This window comes from Peromyscus californicus, unplaced genomic scaffold, assembly GCF_007827085.1.
Source record: "Peromyscus californicus insignis strain IS unplaced genomic scaffold, ASM782708v3 Scaffold_9__1_contigs__length_137607984, whole genome shotgun sequence".
NCBI classification, from domain to species: domain Eukaryota; kingdom Metazoa; phylum Chordata; class Mammalia; order Rodentia; family Cricetidae; genus Peromyscus; species Peromyscus californicus.
The window spans coordinates 77,298,125-77,323,575 of NW_026294617.1; the positions used below are offsets into that span (position 1 = coordinate 77,298,125).

At 41.3% G+C, this 25,451-nt stretch overlaps 1 protein-coding gene across 1 annotated transcript in view; it reads left to right on the forward strand.

Moving 5' to 3' along the window:
- The window catches only part of Tbx15 (T-box transcription factor 15), a 108,278-nt gene that overhangs the window by 67,948 nt on the left and 14,879 nt on the right, over nucleotides 1–25,451 (forward strand). The window contains exons 6-7 of the mRNA XM_052730916.1: nucleotides 8,283–8,347; nucleotides 22,999–23,096. Coding sequence (XP_052586876.1) covers nucleotides 8,283–8,347; nucleotides 22,999–23,096 — 163 coding nt within the window. The remainder of the gene's footprint in view (nucleotides 1–8,282; nucleotides 8,348–22,998; nucleotides 23,097–25,451) is intronic.

Genomic DNA, 25,451 nt, shown 5'->3' on the forward strand with positions numbered 1-25,451 from the left:
AGGTAGAGGAAAACATGAATTTGTTTTGGGTGCTGTTTAAATTACCAAGTCCTCCCAAGCTTCTTACATAGGAAGGCTGCAGCCGTCTGAGCGGGGCTGCACAGAAATCTTCAGTAAAGTTTTTAAATTTCAATGCAAGATATAGCAATGATATACACATGGCCCTTTGAACAATTGGAACCTGAAGCTCACTGTGTTTCAGAAGAGAGGGAGTAGGGGGCCAGCTACTGCTTTAATTGGTGGTGTTTTTTTGAAGGCAGTGCTGTGGTAATATGCATTTGAACTTCAGGACACTTATGGTAGAAAAACACCGAATGCTAAACAATGAGCATAGTACTGTTTCACCGGTTGATTTTACAGGCTACAAGAGCCATTATTGTAACCCACCTGAAAGTCAGGGCTTCAGTTTACTTTGACAATGAAGGGGGATTCAATACAAGCACATGATACCTCTTTCATTACTTCATTTTCTCTCATAGAAGTGTCCACTGTCATAGTGCATTTCACCCAGACTTATATTTTGTCTGCAGGTGGGTGGGGGCAGAACAAGGGCCATGGTTAAGAGTGGGAGATTCCACAGCAAGTACACCTGTTTGAATCTGACTGAAACACTGACAAATTGTGTGACCTGGAATAGGTTTCTTAACTTCTTTCAGTTTGTGCCTTCTGTATCCACAAATATGCCTGCCTCATGGAATTACGTGGGGGGTAGGTAGAGAGTGTATATGAATCAGTCAGCACTGCCATATGGCTGGGTCTAGAAAGACAGAGGAAAGCAGGGGATAGAGGCAGGTTTAAAGAATAAATCGTTCATTAGGGAAAAGTAGATGGTTGGGAATTGAACAATGTGCATTGGCTCATGAAGGGATTATGGTGAATAGGTTACTACTTTGATCTCTGTCTTCATGAAAAGCTGATGAATTCATGATGTGATGATGTTCAAAATAGATGAGTCATACTCAGTTCTGCTTGTTTTGAGATCAAGGTAACAGCCTTTGCCTATTTAACAAGTCCCCAGTTGCTGCATAAATCAACCAGCATGATTGTTTAATACTCCCTTTGGCTGTGTAGATGTGATTTAATATAATACAGTGCCTTCTAATAAAACACCGAAACCTCAGGTCTTTCCCATTGGGCATCATGAAGCTTGTATCCTACATATCAGGGCTTGTTACACAGCGGTGATTTTCAGACTTTTCCTGAAGATTCTGGGGAGTAGAAATTGTTCTTTTGTAAGATATATTTTCTAATTGCTATTTGTTATTAACCTCTGTGGTCCAGAATGAGAAGCAATCTTTTCTGATAAAGTTGTTTATTATCTATCTTTTAAAGGAAATGTGTAAGGTAAGAGCCAGTATAGTAGGTCTTCAGTGTTCTTAGGAACATATCTGGAGGAACACAGTAAAGGAAGCCCAGTGGAAGGAGCAGAACTCAGCTGAAGTATCAGCAGGTCTTTCTCATGAAGAGACCTGTCTGGTTGCTCAGACAGTAACAGACCAGACATTTGGAGGGCTGGATCAGAGTCATACACCTCTATGAGCATCTAAGTCACCCCAAGAAAGTGACTTTCTCTGTCTGGACTTCAGTTTCTTCTAGAAAATGGGTTGTCTTATGCTTTCCAAGGATGGTTGAGAAGATGGGTAATTATAATATTTTCCTCCTTTCCCCCACAATGGGTATTGAGAGCAATGTCCTGTCACCTACCTGAGGCAGCCTAACATTTTCATGTTTGTAACATTTTAAAAGATTCCTGTAATATTCTAGATCATATTTTTAGCAGGTCTACTCTTGAGAGGTAGGAACTTTGCATTTTGCTGTTGACAAACAAAACACTGTAAACTCCTCTATGGTCTTCAGTTCACTAACATCCTTGGTGACTTGTTTTTGGTCCTTCAAGTGAGACATCAGAACCTCCTCACAAATCTTCCTTTTGACTCTGTTGCTTCTATTGACACATTTTCTTCTTTCTAATCTCACTGCTTTTCCCTTGTTCTGCCCTGCCACCCCTTCATCTTGGCTCTGAAGATAGCTTCTTATTGGTTTTGTAGATGTCAATCAGAATGTCTCCCCGACTGTCTCACATCATCTCTAGAAGGATCTTGAGAAAGCACAGTGCTGATGCCACCATTTATCCACCACAAATTGGCAATGATGCCTCAGAGCCTGAGACACAAAGTCCAGGACCTCAGGTCTCTCCATTGATGTCTTAAATCACTGGCTTTATTTCTAGACTCACTTCCTGTTACTCCCATCGCATACTTGCAAGAGTGTGGGATCTAGCTGAAATTTTATTGTTGAACTTGCACTGTCTTGCTATTACAGGTAGTTTCGCAGGATTGCCCCCTCTCCTTCCACGTTTTCTGTTTGTGTTGCTGCTACTGTTCAAGTTGGGTGAAAATACTAACCTCTACCTATAGCCTTCTTTCCTGGGTGCACATGAACTCAGCCTTCACAGTCCTACTAGGGCACCGCACCTCTTTCATGACATTCATCATGTTAGATCCACAGTCTAATTATTTTATCTTCCTCCAACTTGAGGGTGGGTGCCTTATTTTGAGAACAATTAAACATTGCCCTGTGATATGGAAGCGAATGCCAACTGGAAGGTTAGAGGTATGAGTTCTGGACTCTGCCACTGGTGGAGCATACAGCTTTGATAAGTCACTGTTCTGCTGCACTCTAATTTGCATTCTGATAGCTGAATCTGAATCAGTGTCAGTGACTGGGGAGAAGCATTTTGAAGTTCACTGAAAAATATAGCTGCAAACACTCACTTATGTTGTTCTATTTTGGCCTGTCTGCTTTTTGAGGCAAAATGTTACTTATTTTATGAAATAATGATACTTGTAGAGTAGATAGGTGTTCATTTTGTCCAGTCAATAGAATAAAAATTGGGACATAAATGTTGATTCCTCAAATGTTGGGGGGAGGGATTAGACCAGCTTATGAAATTCTAAAGTCTAGAAGCCATGAGTTAAGATGAAGGATGCTTCCATAGTTTTAAGATATTTGCATCTGTTTGGTGGCATGGCATTGGGCATGTGTTTTACAAGTGTCCACATTCCTGAGAGAATTAACCATCATGACTTAAGATGTTGGTTTCATTATACACCCATAGCCCTGCTTCTTTGGCTGTGAAGTATGAATTAAATATTTTTATTTTCATGGAATATTTTATGCTTTTCTTCTCCCTTTCCATTTCTTCCTCACATTTGTCTTCCCAACCTATAGACTCTCAGTGTTCCTAACACACTGAAGTTATTATTGCTAATATTTGCTCTCAGAATGCCAACTTGGCAGGTCTGTGAAAGAGAGTGGTACACCATGCCCAGAATCTCTTCATGGAGAATAAGTTGGTAGACTGGGAATAAAAGTGATGCAGTACTCTATCCGTTTTCTTGGAAGATTTTGATGCCAGCATATCCTTGTGTAATTAGCAGGAAATTCCACTGCATCTTTGTCTTCTCTGAGGCAAAAGACTGCTGAACTTTGATCTTTTTTTTTTCAAAGCAGGAAACTAGATTTCAAAAAGACATATAGCCTTGCTCTCCACAGGTAACAGGTTTATTCTTGGTGAGAATTGGCTATAGGAAGAAGAAAGAATGCCTGAAACCATTGCCAGGTTTGAGGAACCAAATCCAGCAGGATTCTGAGCCACTTCTTATATCCTACACTGCCCAGCCAGTTTTCCTCTAATTTCCAATTAGATCGATGCAGAGTTTTTTTTTTTTATTTTGGACACACCAGCTCAAACATTTTTTTTTCATTCTTTATGGAAAGTCTTCCAATCTGTATGGTTAAAAAATAAGAACAAACAAAAGCGGTAATAAGGGAAGCTCTTTTGGCCTGGGTTCTACTTAAAATACTCATCTTCAGGATTCATCTCCTGAACCTGTACAATTTTCATCCATACCATGCATTGTGAGGTATACTTAATTTATTTCACAAGCACTTGTTTCCTTCCAGTCTTCAATGCCTCAGACAGAAGAATGTTAAGACTAGGAAAATACCATCGGTGAAGGCTACTGCGTTGACGGCCTTTTCCTTTTCCATGCCTTCTTATCACAGGGCCAGGTTTGAACACGATTGCTGTTACACAGCTTCAACTTCACAGGAAGTTACTAATAGAGCTGATTCTAGCTTGAAAGACACTAATGATCTTTGTCTGTGATGTAGAAGTGAAAAAACAGGGAGTTGAAGGGGGGCTTGGTGAAGACTTGCTCAGTCTTGTCCTTGCTTTGGGTCTGATGAACCACCCTACATTACCACCCATTCATTCACCCTTCATTGACAAAAACCCATTGGGTGCTAAAGGCATGTCATTCTAGGCTGTACTTAATAAGGTAGTACTTAAAATAGGTATGAGCCTTACTTGTCACACAGGGAAAGAGACAGTAAATATGGAAATAAGTAATAAATGTATGGCTAATCCAAACAGTTGGATTAAGAAGAAAGATGGATTAAAGACAGCACAGTTGAAGAGACCAGCAGAGACAATCAGGGGAGTTGTCTCCTGAGCCTAGAGCGTTAGTCTGAGGTTTAGTATGAAGTCAGCTCTGTGTAAGGTAGAGTGAAGGAGTGGAGCACTGTGAAAGGCCTCTCTGGGGAAGGGCTTGGAGCATTATGGCATTGATTGCAGTTCAGTTTGGCTGGAGCCTGTAGACAAGGGTAGAGGAATGTGCTAGCGTTGGAGCATGGGCTGGAGCCAGAGCTTACTGGCCCTGCAAGGCTGGTCAAGGAGGATGGATTGAATTCTGTACAGGGGTAGTCATTGGGAAAAAACCAGCACACTGTAGGAATGTGCAAATGCAGATCACTCAGGCTGCTGTTTAGACTGGATAGGAAGTACAAGGAAGGAGGTCAGTTCTAAGACCATTTAGAGTAGTTGAGTCAAGAATATAGCTGGCCTGTGGCAGGGAGGTGAGAAGACATATTTGTTTCTCACTGGTAAAACATAATATGACATGGAGTTGGAAATCACTGAAATGTTCTCTCATTCCTCTTTCCATGATATATATATATATCTATATATATATATATCTATATATACACATATACATACATAATTTTTATATATACATATAACTTTGTGTAGTCTTTTTCCCTAAAAGACCCTCACCTGTAATGGAGTAGGGTAGGGGAATATATACTTTTGCATTTCTGCATTTCTATTTGAAGTTTATATCTCTTAGCATACTTGATTTGATTTGGGTGCATAGGTTAGTTTCCTCTTCCCCCAGTGGACTTCTGGCCTCTGGTTGTATGGTGCATACACAGAGGTGAAAGTGAGAGGTTTACGTGTTCTCATGGCTGCTTGTGGGTTCCTACATAGTCTCTGGGCTCACTGTAGTGCTGTGGAGCAGCTGCTGGGTCTGTTTCTGGGTCCCTGGAGCTGATAGTCTGTGAGAAAAATGCTGAAGTGAAACATTGTTTTCTTGCCTCTTGGGTCTCTTTCTTCATCCAGCTTTCCACCAGGACTCATCCAACTCCTCTGTTTAGCTCTGTGGTCTGTAGCATGTTTGTATCATTGTTAGCCACCTCCACATACATACATATATACATACTGTGTCACCTTGCCAGGCTCTCTGAGTTTCCCTACCACACCCTCTAAGTTTCAATCTGAATGGGAAAACAGGCACAGGCGATCCAACTGTATACTTACTCTTTGTCTCCATTGGGAAAGGAGAAAGAAAATTCTCAACTTCTACTTGATGAACACTCACCTTCTACTCATTCTTGTCCTCCAGAGGACAGCAAACCTCATGGCCAATTTATGAATAAAAATGAAATTGTGCACATTCTTTGAGGTCAGGCTCTTCTACTACCTCTAAGGTAAAGACTTGGAGTCTTGGAATTTGCTGATTCCTCAGAAGTTCAGGCTAATTTGCTTTGGTTGTGGATCTAATTATGATCTGCTTTCTGGGGTTACTACTGTGCATGTCTGCCTTTTGTTCTTCTATATTATAAGCTTCTTAAGAGCAAAGAGGCAACACAGCCACATGCTGACTACTCACCAAAGTGTCACCGGTGTCACCTGTCACCTTTAGCACACAAAAGATATTTGATGAATAATGACCATCACCACTATACTCTTCATAAATCTCTAGACCTCTCATTAAAATTGTTGGAACAAGTACAGGAGTTCTATTTTTCCCAACATCTTTGGACCCTTTCTATTAAATTTCCATACAGATCCCTGGGTCTGGGCTACACTCGGCTGGGGGAATCAGATTTTCAACTATTTCTCCCAGGCCATGAACTTGAATGTCATTATATTTACAGGGGTCTGTGGAGGTACCCTGAACATGGCAGTGCAACTGTATATCAGAAACCACTATCATAAATGAGTTGGACAGGATAAGCCAACTTGAAAGAGAAAATAAAATATTATAACCCCAACTTGAAAAGAAAATATGGCGTGTGGTTTATTGCAGTGGGTTATGGGGGAAGAAAGAACCGATTTTAAGTCAAACACAGAAAGGCAGTGGCACTCTTTAAATTCAATACAGTATTCACAAGGTAGACACTGGACTTCAGAAAGCCAAACCTTTAGGCTCCTGCTCTGGTCTATAAAATAGATGTAAAATTGCCTTTGCTACATTATTAGTGCACCATTCTAGAGGCATGGCATGTTTAGGGAGCCAAGTAACCTTGAAGCCAGCATGGTGCTTTCAAGTCAGAGTAAGTTTGTGAGAATCTCACATGGCATTTTAAAGACATTTTACAGTCTGTGGCTTGGGGAAATTTCACTCTGACGAGGTGAGAAGAAAGAAGGACTAGGAGAAGAGCTGCAGCAGAGGAGCCAGCTCTCATTGTCTTTGTGAGAATGTGTTTTGCAGTTAGCAGCAATCTAAGTCTGCCCTTCAACGAGCTTTTCATATTTCTAGATTGGCTTTTCAGAGTCTCTGTCACTCTTTTGAGTTCCCCAGCCTTCAAGTTGTGTAGTAAAGAGTTTGGAAGATGTGCCTTTTGTGCAAAGGGGACTTGGGGATTCTTGACTAAATTACCCATTTCTCCTCCGACGAATCAACGTGATTGCAGAGTATAAGATCAGAGTACAGGACCGAGCACTCTCTGGGAATCAGGAGCCAAGGACCCCCAATGAGATACTGGAAAAGTAATTTCATAAAGCATTTTCAAATTAGCCTGAAATTTCAAAATAGCCTGAAAATTCTGAGAAATCAACAAGTTGAAAGGCTCTGTGTTTTTACTTTGGAGATAGTAGGAGAGTCAGATCTTGAAGAATGTGTATAATTTAATTTTTAAAATGGGCCATAAAGCTTGCTGGCCTCTGGAAGCCCGAGTGTCTACGTCTTGGGTAGAGCAAGTCATTTACATTTGGTTCAGACACAAAGGTATCAAAATGCCTCCCGTGACCACGACTGGAAGTAAAAACACTAGGACTCATATGGAATATGTTGTTCAGGCTTTTTCTAGTCTAGAAGCATTAGGGTGATATATTCAACTGTGTCAGGGTTTGCTGGGACTAAGACAGAATTCAGTGGAGGGGTCTGATGCGCTAAGAGGAGGTAAAAAGTGGATGGCCTCTGAAGACCTGGCCAAGAGGGTGGCGCAAGTGTATGTGCTGGCTTTGCCCAGGCTGCACAGCCTCCTCTTCGTTCTTTCTTGTTGGCTAATGAGTCTTGGAGACTGAATAAGATGTATTTCATGTGGCTCCATTCATATTTGAGGAACCGCCCTACTTTGAGCTACTTTTTGTGTCATTTCTACAAACATTTCAGGTCATTAAATGAGCAGTTTCTGGTGGCAGGAAAGGCACATATTATGTTACATGGGAAATGCAGCCAATTATTTGGTTCCCTCAGGCTGAAGCTGATTGTCTGCTGGTAGTTTACTGGACTGAATCGATGAATGTAACCATCTATCCATCACTCGTTCCCTTACACAGTGTTCATTCAACAAGCGTTCCCAAAGTACCTCCCGTGTGTCACCAGCCATGGACCTCACCATCATTCAATTTTCCTTTTTCTGGGTCCATCTACACACAAAGTTGATCATTAGTTTGGGGCAAGGACAGGGAGGAGAAGTGAGATCAGAGTCACACACAGGGCAAACCTTGGTCATCAGAAAAAAGTGAGTCACACATCTGGGTGCCAGGCCCAAGCCCTATGACAAGCTGAAATTTAAATCGCTAACTAAAAGGAAACGAAATAAAAACAACAGATGTTATTAATAGAGTGAGTTTTGCTAATTTTCTAGGAGTAACACAAAAGGAAATTGACTAATATGAAAACAATTGATATTTATTTGTTTATTTCCAGATCACCAGATTAAAAATTGACCGAAATCCATTTGCTAAAGGATTCAGAGATTCTGGAAGAAACAGGTAAGAACAACAGGACAAGAGACTCACTGGCTTCTTTTCTTTCTGAAGTTATTTTTCCCATATCTCGTTGGTGGCCCTTGGCTCCGGATTCCCAGAGAATGCTTGCATATCTGGAACCACATTAACTCGGGGAAAGAGAAATTGGTGCCTTATCCAAGAATCCCCAACTCCTCTCCCACAAAAGGCACATCTTCCAAATTCTTTCTTACACAACTTAAATTACCGTAACAAATCCTTCATGCTGTTTTACCCCCTACGTTACGCTGTGTGATTCCGTCCACGTAAAGCAAGCCACACGGTCACTTATTGTTATTGGTGGCTTGGTGTATTTTTCTGGTATCTGAAGATGGCTGTATTGGTGGCAGTAGTTTCTCAGGCACTTTACGCTTCTGAAAAATAAAAGATTTCAGAAAATTACTACCTTTATGGGTTGAAATCTGTAAAAACAAATGTAATCATTTTATTACTAGGAAATAGTCCCCCAAGACACGTACACTTTTGACTTCATTAAGGGGGAGTGTTTCTAGAATACCTCCTTTCTTTTTTCCTTTTGTAAAACTAGCTTTTCTATTTTCTGAGATTATAACATAATTACATCATTTCCTCCCATTCCTTTCCATCCTCCAAATCCTTCCATGCACTCTCCCCTTGCTCTCTTTAAAATTCCTTGTCTCTTTTCTTGGTTGTTGTGCTCATGTGTGCACACACGTGAATGTGCATGTGCGTTGTGTGTTATATTCGTAAGTATGCAAGTAAAACCTGCTCAGTCTGTATAAAGTTATGTGTATGGATGTTTTCATGCTGACTGTTTGGTATTGGATAACCAATTGGTGTGCTCCTCTCTGCAGGAGGACTATATCTCCCTGGCTCAGCATTCCTTACTGGCCTATAGTTCTTGATTTAGGGCTATGAGCTTTCTTTCTTCTACATTAGCAAGCCTATTTGTGTTATCCTTGTTCAGGTCATGTTTAGGTACCTATGTTGATGAGACTTCATGTGTGTAACTTCTCTGATATCTCTAGGAGACACAATCTCAAAGCATATTTCCTGTTCTTCTGACTCTTAAAATCTTTCAGTCCCCTTTTCTTTGCTTCCCAACTCTGTATTTTGGTCAGTTGTGGTTTTCTGCAATAGTCTCCATCTGTTACAGCAAAGGGAAGTTTCAGTGATGAAGGGGAACCCCACCTTTCTTTATGACCTGCTCCATCAGTTCCAGGAGTTGCAGATGTTCACAGGATCATTTTGTGCTGTTGTCAAATGCCTTAGAGACTGTACTGCTTTTCTGACTGATAAGGCTTTCTTTTCTCCAAATGACTTCCTACATAAAATGAAAATCTGTTATCTATGGCAAGTTAGGAGACACCTGAGATGGCTGGGGAAACTAGACATATCCACAGTCTCTAAGTAGGCAAATTCATCAGCTACAGACAGTACAGCCTGAGCGAGTGTGGTGCATCTGTCTGGTGTAGCACAGGCATTGCAATGCAATTGACTTTCATCAGGCATCAGACTTCTTTCATAATCGGCAAGGATTGCTTTACATCTGGACAACAGATTGTCAGGAATTATCTTTGGTATTCTCTCTACAGCAGTTTTTGGATAAACCAACAATTTATATTTAGAACTACTCCATGAAATATGTGATGCATTATCTAATCAAGTACTACAGACCAATGTTTCAGCATGAACAGACCCCATGTGAGATGGGATCTAACTTAACAATAAAGGTGTATAGTGGGTGTATGTCGAGATTTGTGTGAGGACATTGTATAATGTGTACACAATGACTAAACAACATAATGACATTCCTAAAGATGTGCCTTCACCAAGCAATGCATCACTATACCATAGACATATGTTACAAACCACCTGTGGTGATCATTTCTTTCACAAAAGGCTTTGTAAAAGCACTTCTTTATTAGACTCTTATTTTATGTTCAACACACATCTAGGTTCCTATAAAATTTGTTTGTCTCAAAATCCATAAGGTCATATCAGTTGAGTAATATAAAATTCAGTCAACCTTTCAGTTTTTAGATGGCAACATTAAGTAACGTGTTCTGGGTAACACATTAATGGTAAAGCACTGTAGAACTCAGTGAGCGAGTGACGACTCCTGGTCAAATGATTTTCTATTCCACAAAGGTCTTCGTCTTCAAAGCCTAACCAACAAAGAACAAACATACCTTCATTCTGTCTCAGATGTTCCCCACCATTAACTCATGTTCCAGGTCACAACAGCGCCTTCCTTTTCGTCATTTCTAAAATCCTTTACTCTGAGCTCCTTGAAGACCTAGTTAGTGGCAAGGTGTTAAAAAGTGACCGGTCACTCATGGCAGGTAGGCCATGTATGGTAAGGGTATTCAAAACCTGTAGCTTGGAGTCCATGGATGGCCTTTCAGGGTTCTGTGGGCTCCTAATACGTAAGTGTGGCCGGATACATGAGCAGCTGCACATTTTTCTTAATAAGCCTGCAGTTTTCTTTATATGTTTGGAGAGATCTTATCTCCCAGGGTAAGAATTTCTTTTCTATACCCAAATATATGTCTCCAGGGACAAACATGTCCATGCTATTTATTCATCTGTTCCTTTGTTTTTGGGGAGTTGTCTCGAGTAGTATTTAGTATTTGTTTACTTTTCTTACAGATGCATAGTGCATGCTCTCCTCTTTCTCCCTTTGTCTTCCACTGGAGACCCTGTAACCTGGAGCATTTGGTCAAATTACTTTCCTAAAGTTGATTTTAATTACTCAGCTAGTGCTTCCTGTTGGTAGGCACCCTACTCTTGGAAGCTACAGTAGAAGGTAAACACCCTTGGAAATTGCCCTCTTAGACTGTTCACACCTATGTTTCGTTGTTTCATTGAAAGCAAGAAAAATATGTCAATTTTTGATAAAAACATTCAATCAGGAGGTCAAGTGGGAGTCAAAACTGTTTCTATAGGGTGACTGGGGTTAGTGTAGATGATAAAATGCTATGATTAGGGGTGTGTGTGGGGGGTTGCAGAAAGCAGATGTAAAGACAAGTATGGGTTTGCTATGTTTGACTATTGAGGAGGCCCTGTGGCTCCAGAGTGAGGCCCTCTGTAACTGTGTCTCAGCAGCATGGGATGGGAGGTGCCTAGGTATGACAAAATAATATGTGTTGATCAACATTGAATTGATGCTCCAGGAACTGAAGCCCATTTCCACCTTGAGACTAGGATGCCGAGTGAAGGATTTGCCACTGACTTGGAAGTTTTGAGGACTTCTTAGCTGGAGTCCCAGAGGGAGGTCCTCCTGGAGGCCAGTGAATGTTGTGCTGTTCAATGAGGATGCTTATTTTTTTGGCCTGCTTGGTGGGTTCCTCTTCTCTGTAAGACTCCTTGAAAGTGGAACTATGGGTAAATCAAGGACAGATGGCCTAGCACAAAATAGTGCAGGGTGCACAGCTCTGAAGTCAGGCACTAGCCCATTTCAATGCTTAATTTATTTCCTATAGTGTGAAAATTTCTTTTTTTTAATGTCATACAAAGCCTGCAAGCCACATTAAAAAAATAATAGAGTCCTGTCATTTGTGAATCAATGGGACTGAAGGACATTAAGTGAAATAAACCATCATGAAAAGCCAAGTGGCGCATTACATATGCAGAACTTAAAATGGTTGATTTTGTAGAACTGAGGAGGAGAACAGTTGCTATTGGAAGTTAGAGGGAGAGAGTCAGGAGGGACAGGAGAAAGCAGGACTGGAAATACAGAAATACACAAAGGAAAAAGTCCTAATATGCCACAGCATTTTAGGATAACCGAAGCTCACAGTTTACCATATATTTTGTAAAGCTGTAGAAGAGTTCAAAACTTCCCAATCCAATGAAATGAAGTGTTTAAGGAGAAGGAAATATTGTCCTGATTTGACTATTACATATTGGGCATATATGCTGAGTTATCATACTGCAGCACATAAACAGCTATATACTATGTTTTGATTAGAAAAATTTACAACCCCACCCCCCAGAGTGCAGGTTACTTTAAGGACAATTAGTAACTGTCTCAGTTAACTGCAAATGAACACTTACCATTTTGGGGGGGGCTCATCCTTCATTTTTCTCTAATTTTCAAACCTGCATCTTAAAAAGGTTTGAGGCATGCAGGAGTTAAGCAGCTTTTCCACCATTCCAGAGCAAACTGCTGATGAACAACCGTGTCTGCCTGACTTCAGAGCTGTGCATCCCAGGCTATCATGCTAGCATCCCATCCTTGACTTGACTCACTTCCAATACTGAGAACAGAATCCTTCCTCTAAAAACATTATCCAACCACCCAGAACTGTTTCAGTTTCAAATAAAGCCACCAGTGCACTCTTAGTCTGTGTTTGTAGACCACTGCTCATAGCTTCACCATCTAATTTATACCCTCTATAAACAAGTATCTCCTATCTGGAGACACAAAACCAAGCTGAACCTTTCTAGCAGGTGAATTGGGGATGCCCTCCCCATGTCTTACAATGAGGCAAGAATGTATGGCTTCTTTCTCCAGCACTTTGGGAAACTACATTATAATAGACTTGCTAAGGCAATTATAAAAGTTTTGAATGTTTCTCCTATTTTGAAAATCCAAAATTACCTTATTATATCATTAGCTGCCTTGTGATTTAATTCTCACTAGCTGGCTGAAGGATCCGATGTAGGCAAGGACTTTTAATGTCATTATGTAGATGGGAAAAATGGATGGGCGAGTATATGGAGAATTATTTGCAAATCTGGGACCTGGTGGCTCTGAGCTAGCATCAGGACCAGCATACCATCTTCTGTCCAGCATCTCATCTGTGGCCTTTCTTATGCTCACACAGTTCTTCTCAACCTCTGTTTTTCCCCATGCATTTTAGACATCAAATGACTCATGCGGAGGAGCATGGCTTGATGAGTTGCATATAAATGTTACTAAAACATACGGATTACATTTCCTTTAAAAACACATGGGCTTAAAAATTAGAGGGGAAAGTGCTTGGCCAATGTTTTTTGGTTTCGCAGAACACAAAACATTTGTGGAATACTTTGGAGTTACAGAGTTTGCCAAACCTCAAACCAAAACACGTTCAAGTTTGTCGATCTCAATCCATCCCAGCAAAGTCCAGAGGCTGGAATAGGGAGGAGAGAAATGATGGGGAGGATGTAACCACCCACTGCACTCTCCACTGATGCCTCTAGAAGTGTCTCTCAGCCTGTGAGGCTCTCACACTGAGTCCCATCAGAGTGTGGCCCAGATGACAGGCTCCTTCTAAAATATACAGAAGAGTAAACAGCAATGGCTAAACACTCTGGCTTCCATTCTTTGCCTTTTTTAAAAAAAGAGATCTCTAGAAAAAAGTGCTCCTGGCTTCTAGAACTGTATTTTTCTTCGACTTCTTATCAGAACCAGTGGCTGATGTAATGGCTGGGTCTGGGAAGAGGACCCCACCCCCAGGACCTGCTTGCACCCTGAGTGCACATCTCAGGTTTTCTGTTGGGTGGTAAACCTAGCAGAGGATGCCTGTAAAGTTGGGAGTCAGCACCTTCCAGGGGAGTCCTGATCCCTTCACTTAGCCCTACACTTGTCCTGTGATCTCCAGCCAATTTTACCAGCCATAAGATTGGTATTTTGGTCTCCACTGTGTTAAATTCTGTGTTATATTGTTCTCTTGATTGAGTCAAGAATCCAGAATTGTACTTTCAAGTTTATTCTCTTAGGTATCCCTTCCCTCTCAGTGCCAGGTGTACAGAATAAAATAGAAATTGTTCATTAGTTACAGAACAGAATTGATGAGTGGGAGATAAATTAAAAAGGGAACTTAAGAAAGCCTCATTCCAACCAGTGGCAAATCAAGGAAACCAGAAGCCATGGGCTAGGTTTGGATGCAGAAGGAGAAGGAAGAATAAAGAGTATGTGACTAGTTAGAAAAACTACGGACAATTCAGATGCATATCTGAGCCCGTTTACTTCTGTTAGACTCTGATTTGACCAAGTTGTTGCATAACCACACACATCCAGGGGCCATATGATCTGCCTCAGAACTCAGGCAGGCCTGTGTTTCCTAGGCCCCCGGAGAAGGACACCCACAAAATTTCAGTGTCTGTAAGTCTTAGACAAGGAGGAGTTCCCAGAGGCAGAGTAAAGGTGTAATAAAGTTTGGTTGAGCAAGGCCACCTAGGAGTAAACTGAGAAATGAAATTATGCCTTGGGGAGTGACTACAGTACCGGGAAGCATGAACCAAAGGCAAGAAAAGGGTCATGAAGCTGAAGAGAAGAGGTACCTCTGCAGAGTCTTGCTATCCAGAAGTAGTCTTGGGAGACACATCTGCTCTCAAGAGCCCTCATTGCTCCGCCAGAGGGAAAGACAGCTCTTCAGATGCTGCCTGTTAGGAGGAGCCAAGGAAATACAGGGAAAGAGAACTCTGTGGGTCTCTGAAGCCCATCTGATGAGAAACCCTCATCTCTCAGAGGTGGCTGCCAAGACTTTATAAAAAGCCCAAGTGTGCTTGGGGAATTCTATGGAATTCCCAGAGACTTTCTCAGAAACAAATACATCCATAAAAAAGAGAGGATTACAGTTAGGATCTGCCTGGGGAATGAAGGGTTCTTCTATTGAAGTTTTCTTGAAAGTACTATGTGGTGACAGACTGGGTTCTCCCCTTAGTACCCTTCATTCCTGCCTTTGACCTTGGATTTGATCTTTACTGCCAAGCCCATTGTATCTACGGCAATGCACGCCTCATGATTTCCTCCATCTATGTCTAGCTTACATGGCATTCCAGAAGCGACTGCTGCTGATCCCATGCCAGGTCCCAGGTAGACTGACACTTCTGCAACCCTTGGAGTTGTGTGGTACTTGAGGAGGTTATGTTCTTCTCCGTGGAGTCCATCATTGGAAGCTTGAGTCAGGGTACCTTAATTCTACACTCAGGAGGAGTTGGAGAGGGGTCATGTGTCATGGAGGCTGATTTACACACGGAAGTAGTTTCTTTAGCAGATTGTCACTCATAGAATCTATAGGAAGACATGAGGTGCAAGAGGAATTCTGGGTCTGTGCCTGCTCTCTGAATGTTCTGAGCTAGCTATGTTTGCTGTGCGTGTAGTTGGTAGAAGTATTTTGTAATTTTGTTCCTATATACATATTTCGGGGCATGCTAGGCATTGCAGCATGAGAGTGGAGAGATCTGAGTGTTGAAAAGGATGTTCAGTGACATCACTACTTCACTGAAGGAATTATTCTTGAATGGTGATAGAGAAACTTCATTCTGCCTTAACTCTGCCTCCGGGAACTCCTCCTTGTCTAAGACTTACAGACACTGAAATTTTGTGGGTGTCCTTCTCTAGGCATCTAGGAAACACAGGCCTGCCTGAGCTCTGAGGCAGATCTTATGGCCCCTTTTCAAGAGTAAAGATTTCCCTCAAACCCACTCTCAGCAGCTGCTGTTCCAAGGCCATGCCTATGGAGTGAAGAATGACTTTCTGGTTTCCAACAGGACCCCTCTCCTGTTACAGGTTCATCATGCTCAGTAGAAAGAGGAGTGTAAAGTGAGGAATTTCCCAGTTAACTGAATGGAGAGACAAAGAGAAGTCAGCTACACATTACCCCCAGCCTGGCTCATTTTTGCTGATGCAAAATGGCTTTCCCTGGAGAATTGGGAGGAAGGAACCAGTGGATGTACTCTAGCTGTCATCTGGTAATAGAGTGCTCTGTCAGAGACAACTAACGTGTCTTACCTGCACCTTTATCTATCTATTGAGCTAAACAGAAGAAATGACTGTTTTCAGGTTTAAAAGACAAAATAGCAGCGACTTCAATTAATTCAATCTTACAGTTATTTCTTGCTAATCAAATTATAAGTCTCAAATAATGGTAATAATTATTTCATACGTTAACTGAGGTCCACGTTGTCCATTTTTGCCTCAGAGTCAAGGTACCCTCCCAGTGCTTCCCTTTACATGGATGGCAATCTGAATTTTGAGCTACTGGCTTCAGAATTTGCAGAGCCAGCCTGTCGCAGGGTCCAGAGAATGATTTCCCTGTCCTCTGCAGGCGCAGCTGGCCAGGCAGCAGAAACCATGCCTCCAACCACTTCTGGCTCCCCGTTGTTCAGGAGTCTCAAGTAGCAAGCTTAGAGCCAATGAGCTGACCACTTGCCTTTTCTCAACTGTCAGTATATCCCAAGTGTCCCCCTCATGCTCAATTGCTGTGTTTTCCTTTGTCCCCTCAAGGGCCTTTGGCTGCAGTTTCCCAGCCAACCTCATCCTGCTCTTTCCTGGCAGTCTTACAGGCCCCTGTAGATTTTTGCATACTTTCTTGTTATCCCTGGCGTGGGTGACTTCTGCCATTCAGCAGGTCTATGGAAGCAATCAGTGTTGGACTTCTCAGGGACTGTTGCATTTGTCGTTCAAGGCAGCTGGCCCTGTCCTAGATGCTGGCATCCTCCTCCTCCTCCTCTATTGGCAGTTGTACCCCTCCTAGTCACCCAGGCCTTAGCTGTTTGTCACGTCCCATGGCGTAGCCTTTTCGCCAGGACTTAATACTTTTCTCTGCCTTATTATTTCTTCCTCCTCTCTTGTCATGAACTGTTTCCACCATTGTCCTCTTGGCCATGTGGATTTGCCAGGGAATGTTGGCAATTGTCTTATTATCTGTGGCTCCTGCTCAAGGATGATGTCATTGAACACAGTGACGTCTTTTTAATGGCTAGTATATCGGAGTCTGAAATATCTGCAAGATAATGAGGCCTACAGGGGCTTGAGGGACACGCTTTTCGTGTTGTGATGAGAAAATGAGAAATGGAATTAGGTACCATGGTGCTCCTTCTACCTTTTATCTAGAGCCAGAGGACGGCCAGAGCTGTGAATTCCAGGAAAGCAGGACTGTATCTGCTAGAACAGGCTGCCACTTGAGCAGAGTGACTGACTTTCTTTTGCTTGAATTGGAGCAATGATCATAATAAGCCTTTCATTTTATTTTCTCACTTGCCTTGAGAAGTTTTGTTTTCAACCAAGCTGTGTTTATTAAGTCACAATGATTATAAGGTAATACAGATTTCTCTATCTTAGAACGACAGAGACTTAAGCATGAAGAAGTTACATACTTTGGTCAAAGGTGCCTTAATTAGAGGCCAGGCAATCTATATTTAGAGTCTATGCTCTTAACTAGAATGTTCATCTGTCCCTTGTGTGACATTCACAATACCAAAGCTAGACTATTCCAGTCAAATGCAAAGGAACTTAATGTTTTAGTTAGCCTGTTTAGTATTGTTAATAAATTTTTATTATGCGGAGACATTGAAAATGCCCAGGAACTGCAATTACAACTTATCCAAACTCTAAGGATAGTGGGAAAGGAACTCCTGGGGACCACCAGGTGATGAGCAATTTTAATTCAATTCCAAACACGTTTTCATTGATTACTCATTCTTCCAAAACCAGTGAAGAAGGCTTATTGACAACAGCTTCTTCATTGGGTAGATATAATTGCTGTACCCCGAGAAGCCAAATTTCACACGATGCGTTTGTCCTTAAGCAAACTGTAGGCTTCTGATTTAAGGTTCTTTAGAGCATCTAAACAGAAAATGTCTTAAATAACTGGAGGTTGGAGCTGATTCCACAAAAGTTTGAAAGAGGCCGGGCGGTGGTGGCGCACGCCTTTAATCCTAGCACTCGGGAGGCAGAGCCAGGCGGATCTCTGTGAGTTCGAGGCCAGCCTGGTCTCCAAAGCGAGTTCCAGGAAAGGCGCAAAGCTACACAGAGAAACCCTGTCTTGAAAAACCAAAAAAAAAAAAAAAAAAAAAAAAAGTTTGAAAGAGAGGGAAGTGTGGAAGGTTTGACCTTTCTTCAAGAGAGCAAGGATAGATTAAGAACTTGGAGATAAGGTAATTAGATCTGGGCTAGGTGTCTACTGTGTACACCCCCACTATACATACAGAGCTTCAGTAACCCTGTGGGTGTTTGTTAAGTGCCCAGAACATACTTTTGCTTCAACACTGCTAAGTCTTTGCATACACTGTTCACTCTGCTGCAAAAGCTACCTCTTGTTCTGAATGGAAGGTTGCCCGAGAGTGTCACTTAATACTTAGGTTAAATAGATGACCTTTTGTGGAACCTTTAGTTTCCCAAGTATAGTGAACATCTCTTGTTCAATGCTTCATAGCACAGTTGCATAGCTCCAGTGTATTGAACAGTTTGTAAAATAGTCCTTTTCATATTGTTCTCTCTCTCTCTTTCTCTTTCTCTCTCTCTCTCTCTCTCTCTCTCTCTCTCTCTCTCTCTCTCTCTCTCTCTCTCTCTCTATTGAACAGGATACTCCTTAAGGGCAATAACTCTGTGTCTGTTTTGCTTTTATATCACCTAAGATTTTTTTAGAGTCCAAATACTCCTTGTGTTTTCAAAATCCCTGCTGCGTTAGGATAATTTTAGTCATGAATTTCCTTCTGTTGAGAGAAAACCAGTGGCTGTATCAACCTACAGCATATGCCCTTCTTGTTTACAATAGTCTCAGCACATGGTATAGGGAGAAGTTAAACTTAAGCAAAAATAATTTAGAGATAAAGAGAAAATAAACAGAAGATGATGAAGAAGCAGTTTTCTATCTCAAGACAAGGATAATGTGAAAACTTTGCATAGTGATACATAAATAGGATCACAGATATTTTAATAATAATAATTATTATTGTCTGGCATTTGCTGAACTTCAAAAGAAGTCTCTCTTTCTTTTTCAAATGCAATTGGGAGGGTATTTCTTTCCAATCTGGTTGCAATTCCAGATCAGTTGATCTTGAGGCATCATCAATTTGTGAAGGAGCTCTTTGGCTAGCTCTGCCTCCTTCCTCTTCTTTGCTTTCAGCATATTTTTTGGCTTGACCAAGTCAAAAGAGAATTGGCTTGGAAACCAGAGAGGAAGTTACAGCCAAAAGACTAAACAAAGAGGGTTTAGATGTGGCCTCTGTTGTCACTGGACTAACAAGAAAAAGTCAGCAAGAGGGAATAATTGCCAATTTGACTGTTTTCTGATTGGAAGCCCCAGAGATGACGCCAGGTCTCTGCTGTGGCACAGCCCACAGAGGCCCACCATGTGGAATGTGTTAACCAGACACTACCCAATGCAGCTTTTCACATTCGTGGAATAATGAATCCATTTTGTTAAGCCTGAAGATAAAAATTCACAAAATTAGGGCAAGATAACAGCAAACAATCAATAGTTACCACAAGATAAACCTTGAGTAGTCATCTCATAGCAGAAGACCTTGATGAATAGTTGACAAACATTCTTATAGAAGACAAAGGATGGAAGTGCCTGAACTCTGATAGGGCACTCAGACTCTATGGAAGGTCAAACATCCTAAGTTTAGGACAAAAGAAGCCAGAGGGGAATGGAAACTTCCTAAGACCTAGGTCAAAACAGGCACAAGACCAGTTAGATAGAAAGTAAAAGGCCCCAATCTCTGGCACTAGAAGACTCTTTCTATCCTCAGATATTTCATTTTTAAACTAAGTTGTTTTTAAAATTTTTAAGCTTAGAAAATAGAATGGGGGCTGGAGAGATGGCTCAGTGGTTAAGAGCATTGGCTGCTCTTCCAGAGGACCCAGGTTCAATTCCCAGCACCCACATGGCAGCTCACAACTGTCTGTAACTCCAGTTCTAGGGGATCTGACACCTTCACACCAATGCACATAAAATAAAGTTAAACAAATTGAAAAAAACAAAAAAAACTTGTTTAAAAAAAGAAAATAGAATGGATACTAGTTAAAATTTATGAAATAGTTCCTCTACTTAATTAATTCAACATGTGTCAATTGAGAAAATTGTCTTGTTAAAATTATGAACTAATGACACTTGTTTACTAATTCAATGCATATAAATTGAGACATACTGTACAGCAAGCATTATGCTAGGCACTCGAGCAAAGAAAAACATTGGTTCTGACTCCTTGAAGTACATATAAGCTAGCTGTAGAAAGAGGTGCGTTATTAAATTGTGCCATGGCCCCATACCAAATTCTGAGATATGTTACTAGTGATTTCTAATACATAGATCTAGTCAGTGAAGCTTGATAGAGTTTGAGACAAATAGAATATAAGGCATATAGCAAATAAACAGGATTAATTTTTCTAAAAATGGAAACATTCAAAATCTAAAAACAGATTAAGTAACATAAATGCATGCAATTTCTACCATTCTGTGTAGGAGAATACATATTAAAGGCTAATTTACATTTTTCCTATACATTAAAAAATCTATAGAAGATGTAGCTTAATAGTAAGGTGTGAGTAATAATGTTATATCCTTTGTCACTAATTTGGGAAAGTTGCTCTACTCCTTTGCCATGAGAATAACCCTTGCTATATGAACTCCTGAATGGCCACAGGTGCGTCTATGAATGGCATGCTGTATTCTTAGGCTAAGGAAGGTCTCCTTGAGGAGGATATGAAAGACAGCAGCTTTGTTGCTGATGTATGAGACTCTTATCACTTCACCAGAGGATGAGATTTATATCAGAAATTTCAGCCAAATGTCAGAAGCAGCTTAATAACAGATCTAACAAAAAACTCAAATTGCCTTCCCAAGGAAATGCATCAACAGAGGCTGGATACTCACTGAAGAAAATACCAGAAGAGATAGGAACACAGCATCATGGATCTCCCCATGTTTTAAATCTATGATTCCATCACTGTTTTGAAGTTAAATTTGATAGTTGACACACAGTCATTATATGATAGTATAAAATTGATGGCTCAAATAAAATAAATCATTCCATGCCATAGTGTTTGGAAATAGTATTATGAAAAAGAAATCAAACCCATTTCTACTTACTAAAAAAATACAGTGTGGCATTATACTGTGGTATTGTTGAAACTTCACAGTTTCCTAGCATTTTATTACGAAATGAGAAGGGATTGTTCTTTGTCCTTGTGCTAGCTTTTGTCCTTATGCTGTACACTTGTCCCTGGAAAAGATGGACTGGAAGGTGGAATAATAAACCCTTGCCATGTGTGGTGAGCCTCCTGTGCCATTAAAGGGAATCCTAGGCTGTTCTGGTGGGCTGCCAACATTCCAGGACAAAGCAGTCAGATCTAAGCTGGGCCTATCTATTTCTTCTATCCACCCAGGCTCAACATGGCTTTATCTGCCTATCCCCTTATTATTCTGAACTCCCTTAATTGCCTGAGCTCTTTCTACCCACAAATAGTTCCATGAACTGTATTCAAGACCAATGTAGACCAAGTAGAGATCTCATCTATTCCTGCTTCTCACAGATTAACAGCTAATAAACACCATGCACTGCTCTCTCCTGCAGACCTCTTCTTAAAATACAGAGTTCGGTTTGCCAACATTAGTGTATTTAAAGCCTCCAAGATCCAGGGAAGCCTTTAGAAAGAGAAATGTACAAGTAAAGCCTATTCAGAAAGCAAATTTTCCAACACAAAGAGACCGTCAATGTATCAGTGGCTCATCTGACAAGAATGCCAGGGGGATTATCAGCACTTAAAGGGAGAAGGTATTTGTTTTCACTTAAAATAAAACCTCCCACTTTATTCTTAGCATATAACAGAGCCGAACAAGTGGACTAGTTAAGTAGAAGGTCAGAGAGCATACCTTTTTCAGTAGGAAAGATCTGCTTGCTGAGAGGCACCTCATGCCCTTTGGGATGACTTCACGATGGAGGGACATATGCCACTGTGATTCCATTCGACTTTCTCCCCACAGTCCCCAAGCCTCCACTTCCTGACACAAAAGAAACAGCTTTAAAATAGTAAACACTCAAAAAAAACTCTACTCACAGCTTTTAACAGAGCTCCAAAACAACATTCTGTTTTAAGGATATTGCATATCATCAACAATATGCTGGAAGTCCTCCGGGTAGTTATTTCAGTACTTCATATAGGGACATAGTTGAATGGTAAAGAGATAGAGTGCATACAGTCCGATTTACAGATCGTCCAGCATGAGTAAACCAGAAGCTGCAAATAAATGTAATTTAAAAATATTAGGTATTTTCTAAAATCTGACAGTTTATGGTTCTTCCCGGCCATTTATTTATTAGGTTGCAAATGAGGATAAACATTTGGTGATATGGAGTGTTCTTTTTGCCTGTTGTACACTTTCTTTTTCCTTTGGGTGGGTGTTTCTCACTATAGTAAAAACTTGAGTGTAGTTGTTTACTCTCCTCCTATTTCTGTTGCCCCACTCTTCTCTGTTGACTTGGGAGACCTTTGAAGTCACATCAGCTTGACAGCTTCATTGAGCCTTCCACACTCTGGATGTGGAGTTGGCTCTGGGGCAGGATGTGTCAGCCATGATGAGGTAATGGTGGTGGCATGAGAAGCAGTCAGTGCTACTCTTTGCTCAACTGTACTCATGATAGCCTTGACCTTAAATACACTTTATTATCATGCCCATTGAGCCTCTTTGGAAGGAAAACCAGAGCTGAATTTCACCGTGGTTAGGGACTTGTTTGTGATTGATCTAAATTAGTTTCCTCTGTTCTTCCTTCAGCAATGTAGCAGCATCTGGACCTTGGACTTTGCCAGACTGGTTTAGCCTAGTGGTGTGCGTCTCAATGCCTGTCGTATGTCAGACAACTCACCTTGCATCTTCAAATGTCAGGGTATGTTTGTGGTTACTTACAAGTTGATTTTCTGGCTGTTCTCCTTCCAGAACTGGACTTGAAGCCATCATGGAGACCTATGCATTCTGGAGACCTCCTGTGCGCACACTAACTTTTGAGGACTTCACCACCATGCAAAAGCAGCAAGGTAAAGCTTCGGGTGAGGCCTCTGCTCTGCAGATGACTGGGGATGGGGGGAGCTGGACTGATCATGGCACAGCTGGCCCTAAGCCAACAGAGGGCTTACATGGACTCTCTGGAAACAAAGAAAACTTATAGCTCCATAAATAACAAAAATCACCACTGGTCCTGCAAATGAGCTGGACCCAGAGACAGCATGTTGTTTGTATTCAGAATTCTTTCCTAAAACCATAGATTTGTGTGATATTTCCTTTCCTTTGCTGTTGATAACATGCCATGATCAAAAGTAACTCAAGGAAGAAAAGAGTTTGCTTTGGCTCATGGTTTCAGGGAGCCAGAGTCCATAATAGCAGAGAAGACATGGCATGTGGGGGAGATCAGCTCTCAACCATACACAGGAAGCAGAGGTAAGGCAGGCAGAGAGGAAAAGGCTCAAAGCCTGCTCCCAGTGATGTGTGTCTCCCACCAAGGCTGTACCACTTGAAAGTTCCACAACCTCTCCAAAGAATGTTATAAACTGGTGATGATCTGTTCAAATACATGAGCCTACAGGAAATATTTCTCATTTAAACCACCACGCATGGCTTCTTCCTCCCTCCCTCCCTCCCTCCCTCCCTCCTTCCTTCCTTCCTTCCCAGTGGTACTAGGAATCTAACCTAGGGTCCTGTGCATGCTAAGCAAATGCTCTGCTGTAAACCATACCTGCTGCCCAATGTTTATTTATCTATGATAATGATCCCAATTGAATCATTGTGACTACTGCTAAGCATTCACGTAGGCCTTACTATTTAAGGAGACCACCATAATATCTTCATTTACTCCTCATGGAGACCTCATCAGTTTTCTTATTCTAGATTTTTAGTGCCAAAAGCTTCAGTTCTCAACTGAATGGAATGAAGTCTCACATGAGAAGGGGCTGCTTAGAGTCCTTCATAACTTTGTTACATGTAAGCTAGCCTTTATCCCCCCCCGTTTGAAATAACAGCCCTGCCACATTGGTGGGTTATGTGGATTTTGTCCCACTTGTTTGTGATTTTTTTCCCTCAAATTCCCAATCTCCCTTCCCTTGTAGCTCAGGTTAGAAAACTTCGGTGAGGTGTACAGAAGGCTCAGAGGATTTCGACTCCTTCTGTCAGTTCAGCCATATTCTGAGGCCCATCCACCTGGGTTCTTAAGTTGAAGTCTCCCAGAGCATAGGATTGTTTATATTTCTTTTTCCAGCCTTCCCCTTCCAAAAAGTGACACTGGGCATAGTTTTCAGATTGAGTTCATTCTGTTTCAGGAAATTCTCATCATCAACAGAAGCCTAATTTTTGAATTTCTAGTTACTTGGGAGGCCATTCCAGGACTCTATAATATCTGATACCACTCCCTTCTCATGGGAGAAGCTAATACTTTGCACACTGATGTCAGTTTGTGACCAACATTGCTGAAATATTTTGAGTTTTAAAGATGGATATAATTGAAACATAGACTCATGTAAGAGTGCCTCCTGGTACAGCTGCTTGCAAGGCTGGGTCAGGAGGATCACACATATAAAGCCTGTCTGGGTTACAGAGCAAGTTAAAGTCCAGCTTGTACAACTTAGCAAGACCCTATCTGTCCCATTTTGCTTTTGTTGCTATGCTAAAACATGAACTAAAAGGAATGTGGGGAGGAAAGGGTATATTGCAGGTTATAGTCCAGCATGGAAGGTAACTCAAGGCAGGAACCTGGAGGCAGGAATTGAAGTAGAGACCATGAACACTACTTACTTCTCACACAGAAGCTCATACTCCGATCTCCTTCTTAAATAACTCAGGACCACCCTTATATAACTCGGGCTGGCACTACCCACATCACTCACTCATCAAGGAAATGCCCTACAAGATGCTCATAGGCCAATCTGATGGAGGCAATTCCTCAGTTGAGGTTCCCTCCTCCCAGGTGACTTGAGTTTGTGTCAAGTTGGCAAAAATTAATCAGCACCCCACACACATGCACAAGTAAAAAGGGGATTAGGGATTTGATTAAGTTGTGGAGCATTTGTATAGGGTGCTTGAGGACTCAGCTTCAATCCCCAACAAACAAACATGACTCAAATTAGGCAGTTTGAATCAAGCATTACTGCTTCTTGTGTTAGCCTTCTTTCAGTTTCTCAGCCTTTTTGGCTGAGTTTTTCTTCTGCATGCTACTGAAGAACATAACAAATTCTTGTAAATATTTACTGAGACCAGGTATTTAAAATCCTAGTAAGCTCTCAGTGTATGGTAAATAGTTGTCATGACTTGATGATCACTGTCCTTGACATCCTTATGTCTTACTTCCTTTGTACAAAAGTGTTTGACATGAAAGTGAATGGTAACTTGTTTCTTTGATGATT